This window comes from Neovison vison, chromosome 3, assembly GCF_020171115.1.
Source record: "Neovison vison isolate M4711 chromosome 3, ASM_NN_V1, whole genome shotgun sequence".
Lineage (NCBI taxonomy): Eukaryota > Metazoa > Chordata > Mammalia > Carnivora > Mustelidae > Neogale > Neogale vison.
This window is the reverse complement of record NC_058093.1, coordinates 14457991-14476288: the sequence shown is the minus strand read 5'-3', so window position 1 is coordinate 14476288 and position 18298 is coordinate 14457991. Positions and strand designations below refer to the sequence as shown.

The window sequence follows — 18298 nt, the reverse complement described above, 5'->3', positions numbered from 1 at the left end:
ACAAAAACAAACCTCACCTTCTTCCTCATTTTTTTTCTTCCTCATTTTATCTGTAGTTAACACTGTTGCCTAGTTACCCTCTCTAAGCATTTCTCAGTTCCTAATGGCAAACCAGTTTGCCATGGAGATGGCAGGCACTGAAGGTGAGAAGTTTAAAATATGTCAGGAATAGGTGCTTGGATTACTTTATAGTAGTCAAGAGAAGAAAGTTCTGGATTAATAAATGATTATCTTTAACGCTGGGAGAAGAATAAAGCAACCGGGCAGGAATGTGCAAGAATGGGGATGCCCCTCTAAAGACTCTGACACCTTCAACTCAGAGGCTTTCAGATACTGGATTCCCTAAAAGGTTAGGGCATCAGAGACACCTTGAAGTTGGAGCCTTAACTAGATGGTCCCTGGAATTTGATTCATATGAGGGTTATAAAACTACAGTCCCTTTCCCACTACCTGTAAGGATTTGTACATTTCACTGAGGCTGGAAACTGGTGATAATTCTCCTTTACTTTTTTTGTTTTTTAAGATTTTATTTATTTATTTATTTGACAGGCAGAGATTACAAGTAGGCAGAGAGGCAGGCAGAGAGAGAGGAGGAAGCAGGCTCCCTGCTGAGCAGAGAGCCGGATGCGGGACTCAATCCCAGGACTCTGAGATCATGACCTGAGCCGAAGGCAGAGGCTTTAACCCACTGAGCCACCCAGGTGCCCCAATAATTCTCCTTTAATAGAAAAGGGAGTCGGCGATTAAAAAGATTCTCCTTTTTCCCTCTTCTCTCCTTTCAGATCGAGTCTGAAGAAAACAGCAAATTATCTAGTTTGTGTTATGCAGACTTGCAATCTGAAAGTTGTACTCTGCATAAAAACCCACTAGAGTGAAACAAGGCATTCCTGGAAAGGAAGCTATCAGACATTCACTTCAGTGTAACTTAATGACAGACACTACTCCTTTCACATCTAGTTAGTTCAGCGTGCTGCGCTAGAAGAGGAAGTTTTTATTTTCTGGCTTTTGTTTTTTGGTTTTGGTGGGGAGACGGGAAGCTTCTGCGAGGGGTTAATTTTACAGCATGAATGGAATGACAGATCTGGGACAAGGGAGCTTTGGGAAACATGAAGAGGGAGTACATGAGGAGACTGAGATTCCAGAAAAAAGAGTCCTAAAGAGCAGAAAAAAAAGAACACCTTCCTCCACTCTTTGCCAATACTTAATTTAACCAGGCTCTCCTCAGGTTGCTGCTCTGCTTCAAGGGGCACACAGTTGAGCGGGTAGCCACATTTTGTTATCAGACTGGGGTCACCACCTCCTTCATCCCTTCCACTTTCCACACTATGCCGGCTGAAGGCAAACTGAAGTAATCGTGTTCACCAGGTACACCTAAGAGATGCTTCAAAACCTAGGCACGTGTAATTTTGTTGTGTTATATATACCCAGGTTCTATCTTACACAACATGAAGCTACCCTCTTGATGTAAAAGACATGGTTTTGGAGTATCACCCAGCAGAATTCAAGTATCAACTTTACCACTTGTTACTTAATCTCTGAAACCTACCCTGAGAGTTAAAATCAGGTCTTGTAGGTAAATCATCAAACATACAGCAGGAGCTCAGTAAAGTGATAACTATTATTTGAGGGGGAGGAAGATTCTAGTACTTCTAACAACTGGCGTTGAAAAAACCTGCATTTTCAAAAAGTTTAAAACAGTCTTTTTCTAATTAGGAAACACTACTGATCACTTTCTCGGGCACTCTCTCTGAAAAACGTATCCACTGTCTAAACTCTTTGATAAAATAACAGTAAGAAAGATTCACCCTGGTCCCTGCATTTTTGAAGGGACCCTTGAAACCACTTAATAATCTCTTTTATTTGGTTGGGAAGTACTGTACTACTAAAATTCCTGAAATTTCCAGTAATTTTGCCTCAAAGATTCTTAAGACATTCTCTTGGCATGGGATAAACAAAGCTACATGTCTGTAATATAACTGCATAAGCTAAAAACCACCCATTTCTTTTTTTTTTTTCCAGCAGATTCTAAAACGGAGGTAATCAGATGACAAGTATTTCTCCAGTTTCACAATTTGAATTTCTTTTTTAGTTACTCTTCCTGAATGACGCCAGCGGAACCAAACAGCTCCATTCAGAACCTTTTCCAAGAAAGCTCCCAAGAACACAGAAAGACAACAGGGTTTTTTTTGTCCCTAAAATAATAACAAGGAAGACAAACGGTGGTTGGTTTGTGTTTTTTTTTTAAAATAAAACAAATAAATGATTTTACATCTAAACAGTATCAGTATTTCAGAGATACACCCAGACTCTACGATAAAGCCCATAATCCTTCCAAAGGAATATTCCTTAACTTGTTCCTTGCTACCCGCTTATCAGGTCTTAGGAAATGCCCACAACGCTCCCAGCCTCCCCGGTCTTCAGGGATCCAAATCTGCTATGCTAATGAATTCGAGCTTTACAATCTGAAACTGTTTTGCGAAAGAGAAATACTTCGCACAGACATGTGCTATACTAACAGTAACCATTATCACCTAAACAAAGTGACAAACCACTCCCAGCCTCACCCCCAAGGGAGAGCGAGCAGTAACCCGTCCGCCGCCACAAGCCCAGGTTTATCATTAACGCGTCTCAGCGCAGCCACAAGGTTAGCGGCCCCACCTGCACCATCCCGGACCCGCGCAAGGTCGGCCGAGCCGGGAACGAGACAAACAGGGAGCGGTGCAGACCGCGCCGGGCTCGCCCTGGGAAGGCGGCCCCGCACCACCCGGGCCCCGCCCCCAGCCCCGCCCCCAGCCCCGCTCCGCTGTAGCGCCGCAGTCCCCGCGCGAAAGCAGCGCGCGCCCAGGACCCCTTCCCGCCGCCTTCCCCTCGCCGCGCGGTCCCCAGCACGTACCTGCTTTGCAAACCGGGGCGCTTGGGCTCCTCCTCTCCGGGGAACTACGGCTCTGCTCCGGGGACCTTCTGCGGTGCCGGACGCGGGCTGGGGGTGGGGCCGCGCTCACCTCGCCAGTCCACAGGTGGGTGGGCGACGAGCAAGGCGACGACACGGTGCCCAGCAGCGGCGGCGGGGGCTGTGGCCGTGGGGGGCTCCCGCGAGCCCCGGGCGCGGTGCCGCGCGTGGGGCTGGTGCCTCGCGTGGACGTCGCGGACGCGCCCGTCTGCGTGGCCACTGTGGGGCTAGTGCGCGCGGCCGCATTCCCGCCGCCGCGCGTGGGGCTCGTGCTGCGCGAGGCGGTGCGCGGGCCGCCGCCGCCGCCGCTCCCGCCGCCTGAGGGGCCTGAGGCGCCACCACAGCAGCCGCCGTTGTTGCCGCCGCCGCCGCCGTTGCTCCGCGTGGGGCTGCCATGTTGCTGCTGCTGCTTCAGCTGGAACGGAACCGTCGCCCTCATGGGTTGCAGGCGGCTCCCGGCTCCCCCGGCCGTGGCGACCGCACCGCCCCCGAGGGAGCCGGCCGGCGTGGGGGACCCATTGCGCCTCACCCGCTGGGACATGGTCCCCCCCCTTCCCGGTGACTGGGCGAGACGGGGGGGGGGGACGATTGTTGTTGTTGGGTTGCAGGGGTTGGATTCTCGAGGCCGGAGGGAAGGTCCCCGCGACGGGGTGACGAAGCCGGAATCCGGGGAGCAGGGGGCGCCCGGGCCGCGGCCGGCAGCAACGAGGTGGTGCAGCCGCCGCCACCGCCGCCGCCGCCGCTCCTGCTCATCAACAATAGTGTCTCCTCCGCTGCCCCCGCCCCCCGCGAACGCCCATTGGTGTAGCGTCAGCCGCGCTCGAGCCGCTCCACCGCGCCCATTGGCTGCTAGCAGCTCGGGTCTCGGGCCCCCGGGGCCTTAGAGAGCCTGGGTTTGCGCCGAGACCGTCTGCTCTTTAAAGAGAAAGAGACCCCGCCCCCCGGGGGAAGGGGAGCGGAGGAAGCAGGCCGTGTGTATGTGTAATGTGTGCGCGCGCGCGCGTGTGTATGTGTGTGTACACGTGAATGTACGCGTACGCGCGCCTGGCCGCGCGCGTCTTTCCCTTCCCACTGGGGGGAGCCCCGGGGACTCAGACTCTGGAATATTGCCAAAGGGAATGGCCCGACGCAGAGCGGTCCCAAGGATGTCTTTTCCCCATAACGAATTTCCTACCTCGGTTTTAGAGCTCGGAGGGTGTGGAAGTGCATCCCTTTTTGTTCTGTCCTAATTCCGTCAACGTTTGGACAGAGCCCAGAGGAGAGATCTAATTGAATTTATTGGCATTTTACACCTCGACCCCTTTTTGTTTGTTTGTTTAAAAGAGGCAGATCTCAGAAAGATGAGAATTGCTGGTTAGAATGTGGTTTTAGATTGTGGCTACGAAGTCCTGTTACCAAGCGCTGTCGCTCCCTTCCTGTATTTCCAGCCATCAAGAATTTATTTTAATCAGCTACTTCCCAGTTTCGCGAGACCTTGGAAAGATGTGTGCTACCTTACCAGTTTGTAAAGTGCCATAGTTGCAAAGGGATTTATTTGCTACATCGTTATTTCGGACAGAATGGCGCTGCTATAAATTCATATTTTTGTGTAATGAAGGAAAACTGTTTGTAGTATGGGCAAGAACTTAGGGGGACACGCAATAACACTAGTCTAAAATAATCTTAGGAGCTCCTTATCAAGACCCCCACGCCCCAAATAAGGAAAGTCAGACCCAACACTACCTACTGACTTGACTTCTCAGGTTACAAATTGCCTGCCCATGACCTCTTTTACTAGGTTATTAGATGTATTCTAGACAGGCTTCGTCTTGTAAAAGTGTGAAAGTGAAGTGCAGGATGATTGACTCTGGACTTGAAATTCTACTGGGACACTGTGCACTGTGGAGGAAAGCCTTCGAAGATCCCAGACCCACCACTTACTCCATAACCTTAGACAGATAGATCACTAGCCAGTTTCCTTATCTGTAAAATGCAGAACCATCTCCTTCGTACAATTATGATAACTAACCAAGGGTTAAGTGAGAATATAGTGTATAGAAGATACTCAGTAACTCCAGAGCCTCCCTGGGATTCAGAGGCCCACCTCTCTCCTTATCACCCGTTCATCCTCTCTCCCCTTATCACAAAAAGGACCCCAAGCCCTTGACCCATGAACCTGCCTTAAGCCAGCTGGTGCTGGGAAAAGATCTTGTATCACTGCGGTTTCCAACAACCTGTGGTAAGACAGAAACAGCTGCTCATGAGACAGGACACACGGGAAACTGCCGACAAGATCCATGCAGATTGTGAAGCCCCATCTTAAAACAATGAATAAGAGAGAAAATAAACCTTTTAAATAAAGATGTCATGGACGATGTATCTGACACTTTTGTCCTGCACAAAGCAGGAGCTCAGTACAAACTTAACTGAATTAAACTGAGGGAGTTCAGCAGCCCTCATATTTGGGGTTTCCTGATCAATTTTTCTTTTCCTGATGAGTTCAAGATTATTATATTTTTGCTTACCCTTTTAATTAATCCCTCCATCCTCAGTGTGTTTATTTTTCTTTTTAAATAAAAATATTTGGAGTATAGTTGATACACAATGTTATATTGTTTCAGATGTGCCTGATCAATTACTTCTGATGTCACCAAACCTGGGATCGAGACCCGCATTGGGCTCTCCGCTCAGTAGGGAGCCTACTTCCTCCCCGTCTCTCTCTTTCTCTCTGCCTGTTTTTCTGCCTACTTGTGATCTCTGTCTGTCAAAAAAATAAATAATATCTTTAAAATATATATGTGTGTGTGTGTGTATATATATATTTTTTTATTTTATTTTATTTTATTTATTTTTTTTTTTTAAGTAGGATCCACACCCAATGTGGCCCTGAACTTACAACCTTGAGATCAAGAGTTGCATACTCTGGGTATCTGGGTGGCTCGTCAGTTGGGTGTCTGCCTTCATCTTGGATGGCGATCCTAGTATCCTGGGATAGAGCCCCACGTTGGGCTCCCTGCTTGGTGGGGAGTCTGCTTCTCCCTCTTCCTCTGCCCCTCCCCCTGCTTGTGCGCTCTCTCTGTCAGATAAATTTAAAAAAAAAATTGCATACTTTACTGACTAAGCTAGCCAGGTGCCCTTGTTTTTAAGATTTAATGTCAATGCATAAAAGCATCATTTACTCTTGCCCTTGACTTTATTATCTGTTGTTGAAGATTCAGAACAATGTACATGAAGGTGGTATACTGGTCTTCAGTTTCCCAGTTTATGAAATAAGTCTTTGTATTTCAAGGATCAACAGAATAAACATGTCTCCCTTTGGTTTAACCCTGTATCATTCAACTTATGTATGAAGTTGAAAAAGTGTCATATTGAAATTGGTTTATCTGTATTTAAACTCCAGAAGACAACATTACTGACAGGCTCATTTGCTTCTGTGTTTCCTTAACTCTTTAAAATGATCTTTTTAGGGTACCTGTGTGGCACAGTTGGCTAAGTAGCCAACTCCTGATCTCAGGGTCATTAGTTTGAACCCCATGTTGGACCGCATGGTGTGTTGGGCTCCACACAGGGTGTGGCACCTACTTAAAAAAAAAAAAAAACTAAATAAAGCGATCTTGTTTTGGTAAAGGAGGGTGGATTCTGAGAAAAAGTTTATCTTCCTGTAGTTTTCTTTTTCTTCTTTAGTTCTAGTGAAGTCAGACATAGCCTTTTGTAACTCTCTAAAATGTCATCTAATGGAACAGTATACAGCCACTAAAATGATAATTACAAAGTCATAAATTCCTTTCACTCCAAAATGGAAAAACTAAAATGTATCCATTGTAACAGCAATAATACAAAAAAAGTTTATGCATTATAAACAAATACTGAAGGGAAAGATACTAATATGAGAAGAAAATAGTCATTTTTAAGATGGGATTTGAGGAGGTATTCTCTTCCCCAAGAAATGCTGGTACAATAGCCCCGCTTATCCATGTTTTTGCTTTTCATGGTTTCAGTTACCAACAGTCCATCTCAGTCTGAAAGCAGATGATCCCACTTCTGACAAATACTTAGAGGTCCCTATTAGCCTAACTATGTCACAATGCCTACGACATGTCACTTCATCTCCTCTTGTAGGCTTTTCATTTCACATCATCACAAGAAGTGTGAGTAAGTATATTTTGAGAGAGACCACATTCATGTAACTTTTACTGCAGGATGTTTTTCTATTTTGTTATGAGTTATCATTTATCCCTTACTCTGCCTAATTTATACATTAAACTTTATCATAAGTATGTGTGTATAGGAAAAAGCATAGTATACATAAAGTTTGGTAGTATCTGTAATTTTAGTCATCCCCTGTGGGTCTTGGAATGTATCTCCCTTGGATAAGAGGGGACTACTGTATACAATTTCCTAATGAAAGAGCAGAATTATCAGAATTTAAATTGCTGAGTGATGTTCTTCCTCGAAATCTGACTGCTGCTTCACAGAGACTTTTGTCTATGACCATTTATTTTTTTTAAGATTTTATTCATTTATTTATTTGTCAGAGGGAGAGAGCGAGCACAAGCAGGGGGAGCACAGGCAGAGGGAGAAGCAGGCTCTCCGCAGAGCAAGGAAGGAGTCTGCTGCAGGACTCGATCCCAGAATCGTAGCATTATGACCTAAGCCAAAGGCAGATGCTTAACTGACTGAGCCACCCAGGTGTCCCTGTCTAAGAACATTTCATGAAGGCTTTCCATAGCTTCACACATTCTGGTGTTGTTCTCACCTCTCTACTCCTTGGTCATTTTTCCCAGCTTCTTCCCTCTCTGACCCTTAAATGGTAAGGGACCTCAGGACTCTATCCCAAGCCTTTGACTCCACCCACTCCCTAGACTGATGGCCCATTTGTATGCAGAATTCCACTGACTGACCCTCACACTGCCATCTATTTAACGGCCTGCTGGACATCTCACCTTGTGTTCCTCACAGGTGTCTCAAACCCTGTCCACAGGCAGATCATCATCTTCCCTCCACTCATCACATACAACAACTGGCTCCTCCTCCAGCTTTCCCCTCATCTAAATAACTGGTGCCACTATCTACTCAGCAGTCTAAAACAAAACCAGGGAAGTCATTGTGGCTCTCATGGTCCATTATGGCAAGTCCAATGACTCACCATATCTTAACTACCCTAGCTTCTAAATATTTTGTGAATCCACCACTCTTCTCCAAACTCACCACCGCCTCTAGCCATGCCTCTGTCTTCTCTGGTCTTCCTCTTACACTGGCCTAGCCAGTGGCCCTAGATCATCCTTGCCCCAGCCTACTTCTCCAGGCTCCCCGTTCCTCACCTGTAATCCATTCCCCACACATCTAGAGTAGTAGTCTTTTAAAACTACAAACTTCATTACCTTGCTCTACTATCTGAAGCTTTCCATTTCTGTTAGGACAAAGCTTCCAGGCCTAAGGCTTACCACACATTCCATGGGCCCACCTCTTCCTCTCTAGGCTCCAGGCATACTGTCTTCTCTGGTTTCCCCCAAATACTTCATACTCTCGTCCTGAGGCCTTCACACATTATTTCCTCTGCCTGGAACACTCCTCGCTCTCATTACTAGTCCAATTCCTGATCTGTTCCTAGATCAGGAAAGCTTGGATTGTCTTGCTCCCCACTTAAATTAGCTTCCTTTTTTTTTAAGATTTTTAAAAATTTTATTTATTTTTGAGGGGGAGAGAGAGAGCATGGGTGGGGAGAGGGGCAGAGAGAGAAGCAGACTTCCAGCTGAGCAGGGAGCCCAATGCGGAACTTGATCCCAGGGCCCTGGGATCATGACCTGAGCCAAAGGTAGATGCTGAACTGACTAAACCACCCAGGTGTCCTTTAAATTAGCTTCCTCAAGTTCATAGTAACACCATACTTCCCTGTTGCAGTCATCATAACACATTATCTTCAGTATCTGTATTTTCTTCTCAATGTTAAGCTCTACAAGAGCTTGTTTGTTCACTCAACGAATAGTCATTGGCAGCCTTCTCTGTGCAGAGCACTGTGAGGCACTGGCTCTAGAGCAATGAACAAACCCACAAGCTCATTGTCTTCTTGGATTTAAATCTGCAGGAGACAGACAATGAGCAAAAGAGGCATGTGTGCACATACACATAAGCACACATGTGAATAAATGACCACCTGTAAAAGTTCTACAAAGAAAACCATAGAGTTCCATGAACAACAACAACAATGGAGATCTAGCTAAGCTAGGTGGAAAGCACTTTCTGAGAAGGTGACACTTTAGATGAGACCAAAAAGAGAAGAAAGAGTCATCCATGGAAAGAGAATTCCAAACAAGAAATAGGTGTGCAGAGACTAAGGAAGGAAAAGGCTCTGTGTGCTTGAGGAACCAAAAGAAGACCAGTGTCAGTAAAGGGGAGATGAGTTCAGAGAGAAGACTGGAGAGGTAAATAGAGGCTAGATGATTGAGAGATTTTTAGGCCTTGGTAAGGGTTTTAGATTTTATCTTAAGTGCTATGGTGTATTTTAAATAAAGCTGAGCCTACTCATTGCCCGTATCAGCATAAGATCTCATTTAAAGGAAACAACAGATACTGAATATAAAAATGAAAAGCAGTCTAATATTTACTGAAGTCTATGAAATAAGCACAAAATGGAAATTTCTGTATATGAGTCTCAGTAAACATGATAAAAAAAAATCTTGATCTATCTTTCTAAGTTTTGCTCAGTACAACACAGCAACACTCTCCAATCTCTCTTCTTTCTGAATATTACCCCAAAAAAGTAGGCCAGGGACGCCTGGGTGGCTCAGTTGGTTAAGCCGCTGCCTTCGGCTCAGGTCATGATCCCAGCATCCTGGGATCAAGTCCCACATCGGGCTCCTCGCTCAGCGGGAGCCTGCTTCTCCATCTGCCTCTGCCTTCCACTCTGTCTGCCTGTGCTCACTCTGACAAATAAATAAATAAAATATTAAAAAAAAAAAAAGTAGGCCAGATCTGGACTTGGCTCTTCTTTTGTTGGCTTCCTTCTCTCATCTTCAAGATTCCATTTCCTACCCTTGTTCATGTAAGTCCATCTATGCTTTCTGACCTAAATCTGCACCTCAACCTATTTATCCTGATCAGCACGACAGAAGCCCCAGGTTTGGGGTGGGGTGGGGTGGGTATTGATGGAGAGAGTGGAATTCTTCCTAGAAAGATGTGGGAATGAAAGAATTCTTATATTTTCAGTTTCCTTTAATTTGTTTTGTGTTTGTTATTAGTATTGCCTTTGCTTTCATCCTGAGAATCTCCTCCGACCACTGTGGCCAATGACTTGTTGGGGAGCAGGAAGTAACAAAGAAAATGGTGAGGAGTCTATTGCAAAGAACCAAAGGGGCTGGGCGCCTGGGTGGCTCAGTGGGTTAAGCCGCTGCCTTCGGCTCAGGTCATGATCTCAGGGTCCTGGGATCGAGTCCCGCATCAGGCTCTCTGCTCAGCGGGGAGCCTGCTTCCCTCTATCTCTCTCTCTCTGCCTGCCTCTCCATCTACTTGTGATCTCTCTCTGTCAAATAAATAAATAAAATCTTTTTTAAAAAAAAGAACCAAAGGGGCTGGGGCACTTGGGTGGCTCAGATGGCTAAGTATCTGCCTTCAGTTCAGGTCATGATCTCAGGGTCCTGGAATTGAGCCCCACATGGGTCTCCTTGCTAAGTTGGGAGTCTGCTTTTCCCTTTCCCTCTGCTCTCCCCAACCCTGCTCATGCATGCTCTCTCTCCCTCTCTCTCAAATAAATAAAATCTTAGAGGAAAAAAAAAAAAAAGCAAGGGGGATTGCAGAGAGAAAAACAGTAGATGGATTCAAGATCTACCTTCTAGGTGGAACTAATTTGTCTTCCAGGTTGTGGGAAGTAAGAGAGAGGAGCTGTCAGGGCTGTCCCCCAGATCTCTGGCTTGAACCCCTTGGTCATTGGTGGTCTGTTTGCAAAGATGGGCAAGAGAGGAGGGAGGGATAGCCTTGGGAGCCTGAAATCAGTCTAGGTTTGAAAGTATGGTGTTTGAGTTTCTTGTGAATTATTGAAAAGGAGTCATTGAAAAGGCAGTTGTAGGGGCGCCTGGGTGGCTCGGTGGGTAAAAGCCTCTGCCTTCGGCTCAGGTCATGATCTCAGGTCCTGGGATTGAGCCCCACATCGGGCTCTCTGCTCCGCAGGGATCCTGCTTCCTCCCCTCTCTCTCTGCCTCCCTCTCTGCCTACTTGTGATTTCTCTCTCTCTCGGTCAAATAAATAAAATCTTTAAAAAAGAAAAGAAAAGGCAGTTGTATATGTAAGACTCAAGTTCAGAGAGGTCAGGCCAGGAGGTATAAATTTGGGGATTTTCAGCATATAGGTGTAATTTGTAGCTGTGCGAGCAAATGAGACTGCCTAAGGATTTACCACTACTTCTTGGTTTTAGCACAGTGCCAGCCCATACTGCTGAAAAAACAATTTCATTTCCTACCTGTCTTCTTCAGCCTTCTATCTTCATGCCTAGGACAGTGTCTGCACTGTGAGTATGGCAGATACTCAATAATTTCCTGTGAATGGACTGAATGATTTAGCAACTGCACCGTTCACAGCAGCAGAACAGTGACTTCAAACCTATGTCCCTTAGACCCCAAAGACAATTTGCTTTCCCATAAGATAGTACTTGAGTTCAGCAGCTACTCTCAAAAACCCGGTGAGAAACACAAGTACATGGTATCCCCATTATACAAATGAGGAAACTAAAAAGGTCACATGACTTTCCTAAAACTAGAACCCAGGTCTTTGGATTCATATTCTAATATTCTTTCACCCTAGTAGGGATGACTTTTGACAAACGAGCAGCTGCTCTAGATATTTTGTACCTGCCAATTGCCATGAAGAAAGAAAAAAAAAGAAAATAAATAAATAAATTAGGTCTGGAATTGGTAAGTGTCATCACGGAAAACAATCTTCTACTTTTCTGCCACGTAGGTGTTTCCATGAATATCATATGACTTTTCTACTTTCCAAAAGCAAGATATTGGCTCCCTCTTCCCTGTGTTCACTGATGTTGTGCTATTAAAGATATAGTTTCCCTATACCAGCAGTTTCTGTGCCTTTTCAGAAACTCTTTGATCTGATCCATGCATTAAAAAGATAGTCATGAACAAAAGCATGGTACACTGCCAGCATGGTTTTTTTTTTAAAGGATTATAGTTATGTACATGCTTGTATGTGCATGCAGAGAGTATTTCTGAAAATTGTCTCAAGAAATTGGTTGCTCAACGTGGATGGATCTAGAGGGTATTATGCTGAGCAAAATAAGTCAATCAGAGAAAGACAATTATCGTATGATCTCTCTGATATGAGGAATTTGAGAGGCAAGGTGGGGAGTTGTGGGGGGTAGGGAGGGAAAAAATGAAACAAGATGGGATCAGGAGGGAGACAAACCATAAGAGACTCTAAATCTCACAAAACAAACTGAGGGTTGCTGGCGGGTGGTGGGGTAGGGATAGGGTGGCTGGGTTATGGACACTGGGAAGGGCATATGCTGTGGTGAGTGCTGTGAAGTGTGTAAGCCTGATGATTCACAGACCTGTACCCCGGGACAAATAACACATTATATGTTAATAAAAATAATTTTTTAAAAAAGAAATAAAAAAATATTAAAAAAACAAAGAAATTGGCAGCTGAAAAGAGGAACTAGGTAGGAAGGGGAAGGAAGATGTTCATTTTTTTTTATCCACACTCCGTACAGTTTTTGAAGGTTTTTTAAAAAAAGATTCTATTTATTTATGTATTTACTCATTTAGAGAGCATGAGCAGGGGGAGGGGCAAAGAGAGAGAGACAGAGAGAGAATCTCAAGCACACTCCACAGTATGTGCCGAGCCCAACGTGGGGCTTGATCCCAGAACCCTGAGATCATGACTTGAACCAAGACCAAGAGTCAGCTGCGTCAGCAACTAAGTCACCAGGTGCCCCTGATATTTGAAGTCTTTAAAGCATGTTTCTTTATTAGTTTTAACCAAAAAAAAATTTAATGTAAGAAAAAAAATCTCAAAATCAGGTTATTCTGATGAACATGAAAGTTTGAAATTAGGACTTGTAAATGATAAGTGCAGACTTGTGTAAGCTTCAGTATCCAACATTTTTCTGTATTTTGTTTAGATTGGATAATGTATTTTTTGAAGATTTTATTTATTTATTTATTTGACAGAGCGAGATCACAAGCAGGCAGAGAGGCAGGCAGAGAGAGAGAGAGGAGGAAGCAGGCTCCCTGCTGAGCAGAGAGCCCGATGCCGGGCTTGATCCCAGAGCCCTGGGATCATGAACTGCGCCCAAGGCAGAGGCTTGAACCACTGAGCCACCCAGGCACCTCTAGATCGGATAATATGGAGAAACAAAGCTGATCAACATAGCTAAATGACTGCAAATGGCAAGAGTTCTTCAACTAGACAGATTCAGAAACCTGAAATGGGAGTGATAGGAAATGTTTATTGGAAAGAACCATCAAGTGGGGAAACAGATGGAGATCTGGACAACACGAGAATGATAGCATGCTCATAATTGTGGAAGCTGGGTGATAAGTATAAAGTTGTTCATTATTCTGTTGTTTACTTTGTGTCTACTTCAAAGTGTCCATAATAAAATCTTTTAAAAATTGGTTCACAAAAATAGGCAACTGTTCATATCTTGTATTATAAAAGTCAAACACGGGAAACTTATAAGCTCTAAATTTAAGAACCTGCAAAACTCTACCTGTGCTACCTGACATGTTATCCCGCTTATTTATTATTGCACATAAAAATGTACATCAGTGGGCACTTGGCTGGCTCAGTTGGTAAAGCATGTAATTCTTGATCTCGGGATCTGAGTTCAAATCCCACATTGGATGTAATTTACTTTTTAAAAAAAAATGTACACCAGGCAGATGAACTCTGCTGTGTATTTAATTGCGCTCAGCTCTTATGCTATGGTCACAGCCACCTGCAGATTTTTCTAGAAACAGACATATGCGCACTGGATTTTAAAAAGATCAAGGTAAACTACAACCTTTCTATGTAATGACATGTTTACAATAAATTCAAATATATGCTTTAAAGTAACAGGAAAATTTACATATGACAAAAATGATAGTTTAACCTGACAGTAGACATTAACAAAGGGTGGTCCCTTGGGGCATCTGGGTGGCTCAGTGGGTTAAGCATCTGGCTCGTGATTTCAACTCAGGTCATGATCTCAGGGTCATGGGATTGAGTCCCATGTTGGGCTTCTGATACTCAGTAGGGAGTCTTTCCGTCTTTCCCTCCCCAGCTCTCATGCACACACTCTCTCTCTCTAAAAGAAAATAGTAAGTAAACCTTTAAGAAAAAAAAAGTGGTGGTTTCAATGTATTATTTTTAATATTAAATTAAATGATTTTGTTACAGATGTTTTAATATTTAAAATATATTTTGAAAATTAAACTCAGATCAAACATTTATTCTAGCCCTGAAGCACAGGGCAGTTTAAAAACCTTTCCACTGGACTGTGATAAAACTGAAGGCAGTTTTTTTTTTTATTTATCTCTGTCTCTCCAATACCAAACACAATAGTTTAATAAATGAATATTGTTAAGTGAAGGTATGGAAAAATTGATTTCTAAGCCCCAAAGTAATCTTATTGGAAATTCATCTATGTTGATTTTTCTGAGTACACAAAGTCCATCCTGATTAAAACAACAACTCAATACAAAAAAATTTAATTAGATGCACAGCAAAGGAAACAGTCAACAAAACAAAGAGGCAACCCACAGAATGGGAGAAGATATTTGCAAATGACAATACAGACAAAAGGCTGATATCCAGGATCTATAAAGAACTTCTCAAACTCAACACACACAAAACAGATAATCATGTCAAAAAATGGGCAGGAGACATGAACAGACACTTCTCCAATGAAGACATACAAATGGCTAACAGACACATGAAAAAATGTTCATCATCACTAGCCATCAGGGAGATTCAAATTAAAACCACATTGAGATATCACCTTACTTACACCAGTTAGAATGGCCAAAATTAACAAGAAGAAACATGTGTTGGAGAGGATGTGGAGAAAGGGGAACCCTCTTACACTGTTGGTGGGAATGCAAGTTGATGAAGCCAATTTGGAGAACAGTGTGGAGATTTCTTAAGAAATCAAAAATCGAGCTACCCTATTACCCTGCAATTGCACTACTGGGTATTTACCCCAAAGATACGGATGTAGTGAAAAGAAGGGCCATCTGTACCCCAATGTTCATAGCAGCAATGGCCACAGTTGCCAAACTGTGGAAAGAACCAAGATGCCCTTCAACGGATGAGTGGATAAGGAAGATGTGGTCCATATACACTATGGAGTATTATGCCTCCATCAGAAAGGATGAATACCCAACTTTTGTAGCAACATGGACGGGACTGGAAGAGATTATGCTGAGTGAAATAAGCCAGGCAGAGAGATGGTTTCACTTATATGTGGAGCATAAGAAATAATATGGAGGACATGGGGATATGGAGAGAAGGGAGTTGAGGGAAATCAGAGGGGGAGATGAACCATGAGAGACTATGGACTCTGAAAAACAATCTGAGGGTTTTGAAGGGGCGGGGTGTGGGACATTGGGCCAGCCTGGTGGTGGGTATTGTGGAGGGCACGTATTGCATGGAGCACTGGGTGTGGTGCATAAACAATGAATTCTAGTACACTGAAAAGTAATTTAAAAAATTAAAAATTAAAAAAAAATTTAATCAGAAAGTAAAAATCCACACTTCCCCCATCTTTTGTTTTTCTACATATAAGGTAATATATACGTAAAAGAATTTTTTTAAAGATTCTTATTTATTGACACAGAGAGAGGGGGAGAGCAAGCACAAGCAGGGGGAGTGGCAGGCAGGGGAGAAGCAGGCTCCCCGCTGAACAACTAGCTGGATGGATGCGGGGATGGATCCCAGGACCCCAGGATCATGACCTGAGCTGAAGGCAGCAGCTTAACAGACTGAGCCACCCAGGCGCCCCCTTATAAAAATTTTTTTACTTTAAAAATAATATCACATTATGGGTATGGGAACAGGTTTCTGTTCCCCCCACCCCAAACAAATTTCTAAGACTCACTCAGTATACATCTAGATTCTCTCTCCTTTTTTTTTTTTTTTTAAATATTTTATTTTATTTTAGGGAGAGGGAGAGAGAGCATGCGAGCAGGATTGGGGGGAAGGGGCAGAGGGAGAGACAGAATCGCAAGCAGACTCGGAGCTGCCTGTAGAACTAGATGTGAGGCTCTATCTCACAACCCTGAGATCATGACCTGAGCTAAAACCCCAAGAGTTGGACGCTCGACCAACTGCACCCTCTCCTTTTTAAAGGATACATGGTATGCTGTCATTTGGCTATACCATAATTCAATCATTGTCCTGCTGATGGACATTTAGGTTATTTTCAATTTTGTGATATAACATACAGTGATATAATGATATCTTTATACCTACACTTTGCATTCTTGTGAGAGTCTTTTATTTTATTTTATTTTATTTATTATTATTTTTTAAAGATTTTATTTATTTATTTGACAGAGAGAGATTACAAGTAGGCAGAGAGGCAGGCAGAGAGAGAGAGGAGGAAGCAGGCTCCCTGCTGAGCAGAGAGCCCGATGCGGGACTCGATCCCAGGACCCTGAGATCATGACCTGAGCCGAAGGCAGCGGCTTAATCCACTGAGCCACCCAGGTGCCCTGTGAGAGTCTTTTAAAGTTAATGTTGTATGAAAGCAATACGTATACACAAATTAAGAAATCAAATAGCTTTAGAAGGCTGATTTTCTTTAGCAGTCATTTGCTTCATTTTCATTGCCTTTTCCAAACCCTCCAAAGAATTGTTAAAACTCTCTGAAAAGGATCAGTGATTTTTTTCCCTTAAAGATATCTTAATGGAGGCTTCTTTCCTCCTGCTCTGTTTAAACAAGATATGTTCTAGGATTTCTGCACAGCTGTCAGCCTAGGATTTACATTCCCTTCTTGGCTGTGCATATATCAAGTTCCCTCAACCCAGAGTCTTTCATTTGTATTTTTTTGTTTGTTTACTCCATTGTTTTATAATAGCTTCCTAAGAAATCGTGTATAGAAGGTAAATTTTTTGAGACGTTGCATGTTTGCAAATGTCTTTTTTCCACCTTGCACTTGATTGACAATTTGGCTCAGAAAGAATGTTTTGTCAGAAATGTGAAGACATTATTCCATTGTCATATAGCATTCAGTGTTGCTGTTCATTTATCCAATGCCATTGTTATTTCTGATCCTTTATATATGATCTTTATATATGATCTGATCCTTTATATATGATCTTCCTCTCCAGAAGCTTTTAGGATCTCCTCTTTGTTAATGGTGTTCTGAAATTTCATTGTGCTGTGCCTTATGTAGGGTGCTGTTTTATTTTGTTTTTTAGATACCCTGTGATGGACACCAGCTGTTTTTTCAGATGGGAAAATGTTGTTGCATTATTCTTTACCAATATATTTCTCTTTACTCGCTAGCCCTGCCCTGCCCTGAGTGGTTCCTGTGCACTATAATTCTGTTAGCTGGTTTCTGGCTAGGGTCAGCCAAAGTGAGATCAGATCACAGGAAGAGAGAGAAGTCCGAGTATTTCTTCTCTGCTGTATCCCTTATGAAGACTCACATCTCTTGGACAGTAGCTGTATCTCCCCCCGGGAGGCCCTTCTTCCTGGGCTCAGGTTGTCACTGCCTTCCATTTACACCATCTGCTCTGACCCAGCCTCTTCTGCCCTGGGACTCGAAGTTTCTCACTGAGACTTGTCTCTGGGCACTCTACCACCTTTATGTGCTCCCTAATCCTTCCTGCTCACCATTCTTTAAGTAGTCACTTGGTAAAAATCTCTTTATTTGCACTATATGGGGTGAAGTGGGTTTGCTATAGGGACTCTGATGTAGTCTGTTCTGTTCTATCTCTGTCTCTCCATTTTTCAAGAAATCTTGAGCTTCCTGGACTAACCCTGTTACTCCCTCTTTTATTCCGTTTCTATGTCCTCTCTTAGATCTACCTTCTGGGAAATTCCCTTGTCTTTGTCTTCCAATGCTTGTATGAATATCTTATTTCAGCAATCGTATTTTTCATTTCCAAGAGCTCCCTTTATTCTCGGATCACTCCTTTTTAATATAGTACTCCATTGTTGTTGTTGTTGTTGTTGTTGTTGTTTTTTAAGATTTTATTTTATTTATTTGAGAGAGAGAGACAGTGAGAGAGAGCATGAGCGAGGAGAAGGTCAGAGAGCGAAGCAGACTCCCCATGGAGCTGGGAGCCTGATGTGGGACTCGATCCCGGGACTCCAGGATCACGCCCTGAGCCGGAGGCAGTCGTTTAACCAACTGCGCCACCCAGGCGTCC

General features: G+C 43.7%; 1 protein-coding gene across 2 annotated transcripts in view; it reads right to left on the bottom strand.

Moving 5' to 3' along the window:
- FAM117B (family with sequence similarity 117 member B) overlaps positions 1 to 3683 on the bottom strand; it is a 73722-nt gene extending 70039 nt beyond the window's left edge. For both annotated transcript variants that reach the window (XM_044241332.1, XM_044241334.1), the window contains exon 1: positions 2894 to 3683. In XM_044241332.1, the coding sequence (XP_044097267.1) occupies positions 2894 to 3491 (598 nt within the window). In that variant the 5' untranslated portion in view covers positions 3492 to 3683. The remainder of the gene's footprint in view (positions 1 to 2893) is intronic.
- Positions 3684 to 18298: the final 14615 nt, after the last annotated feature.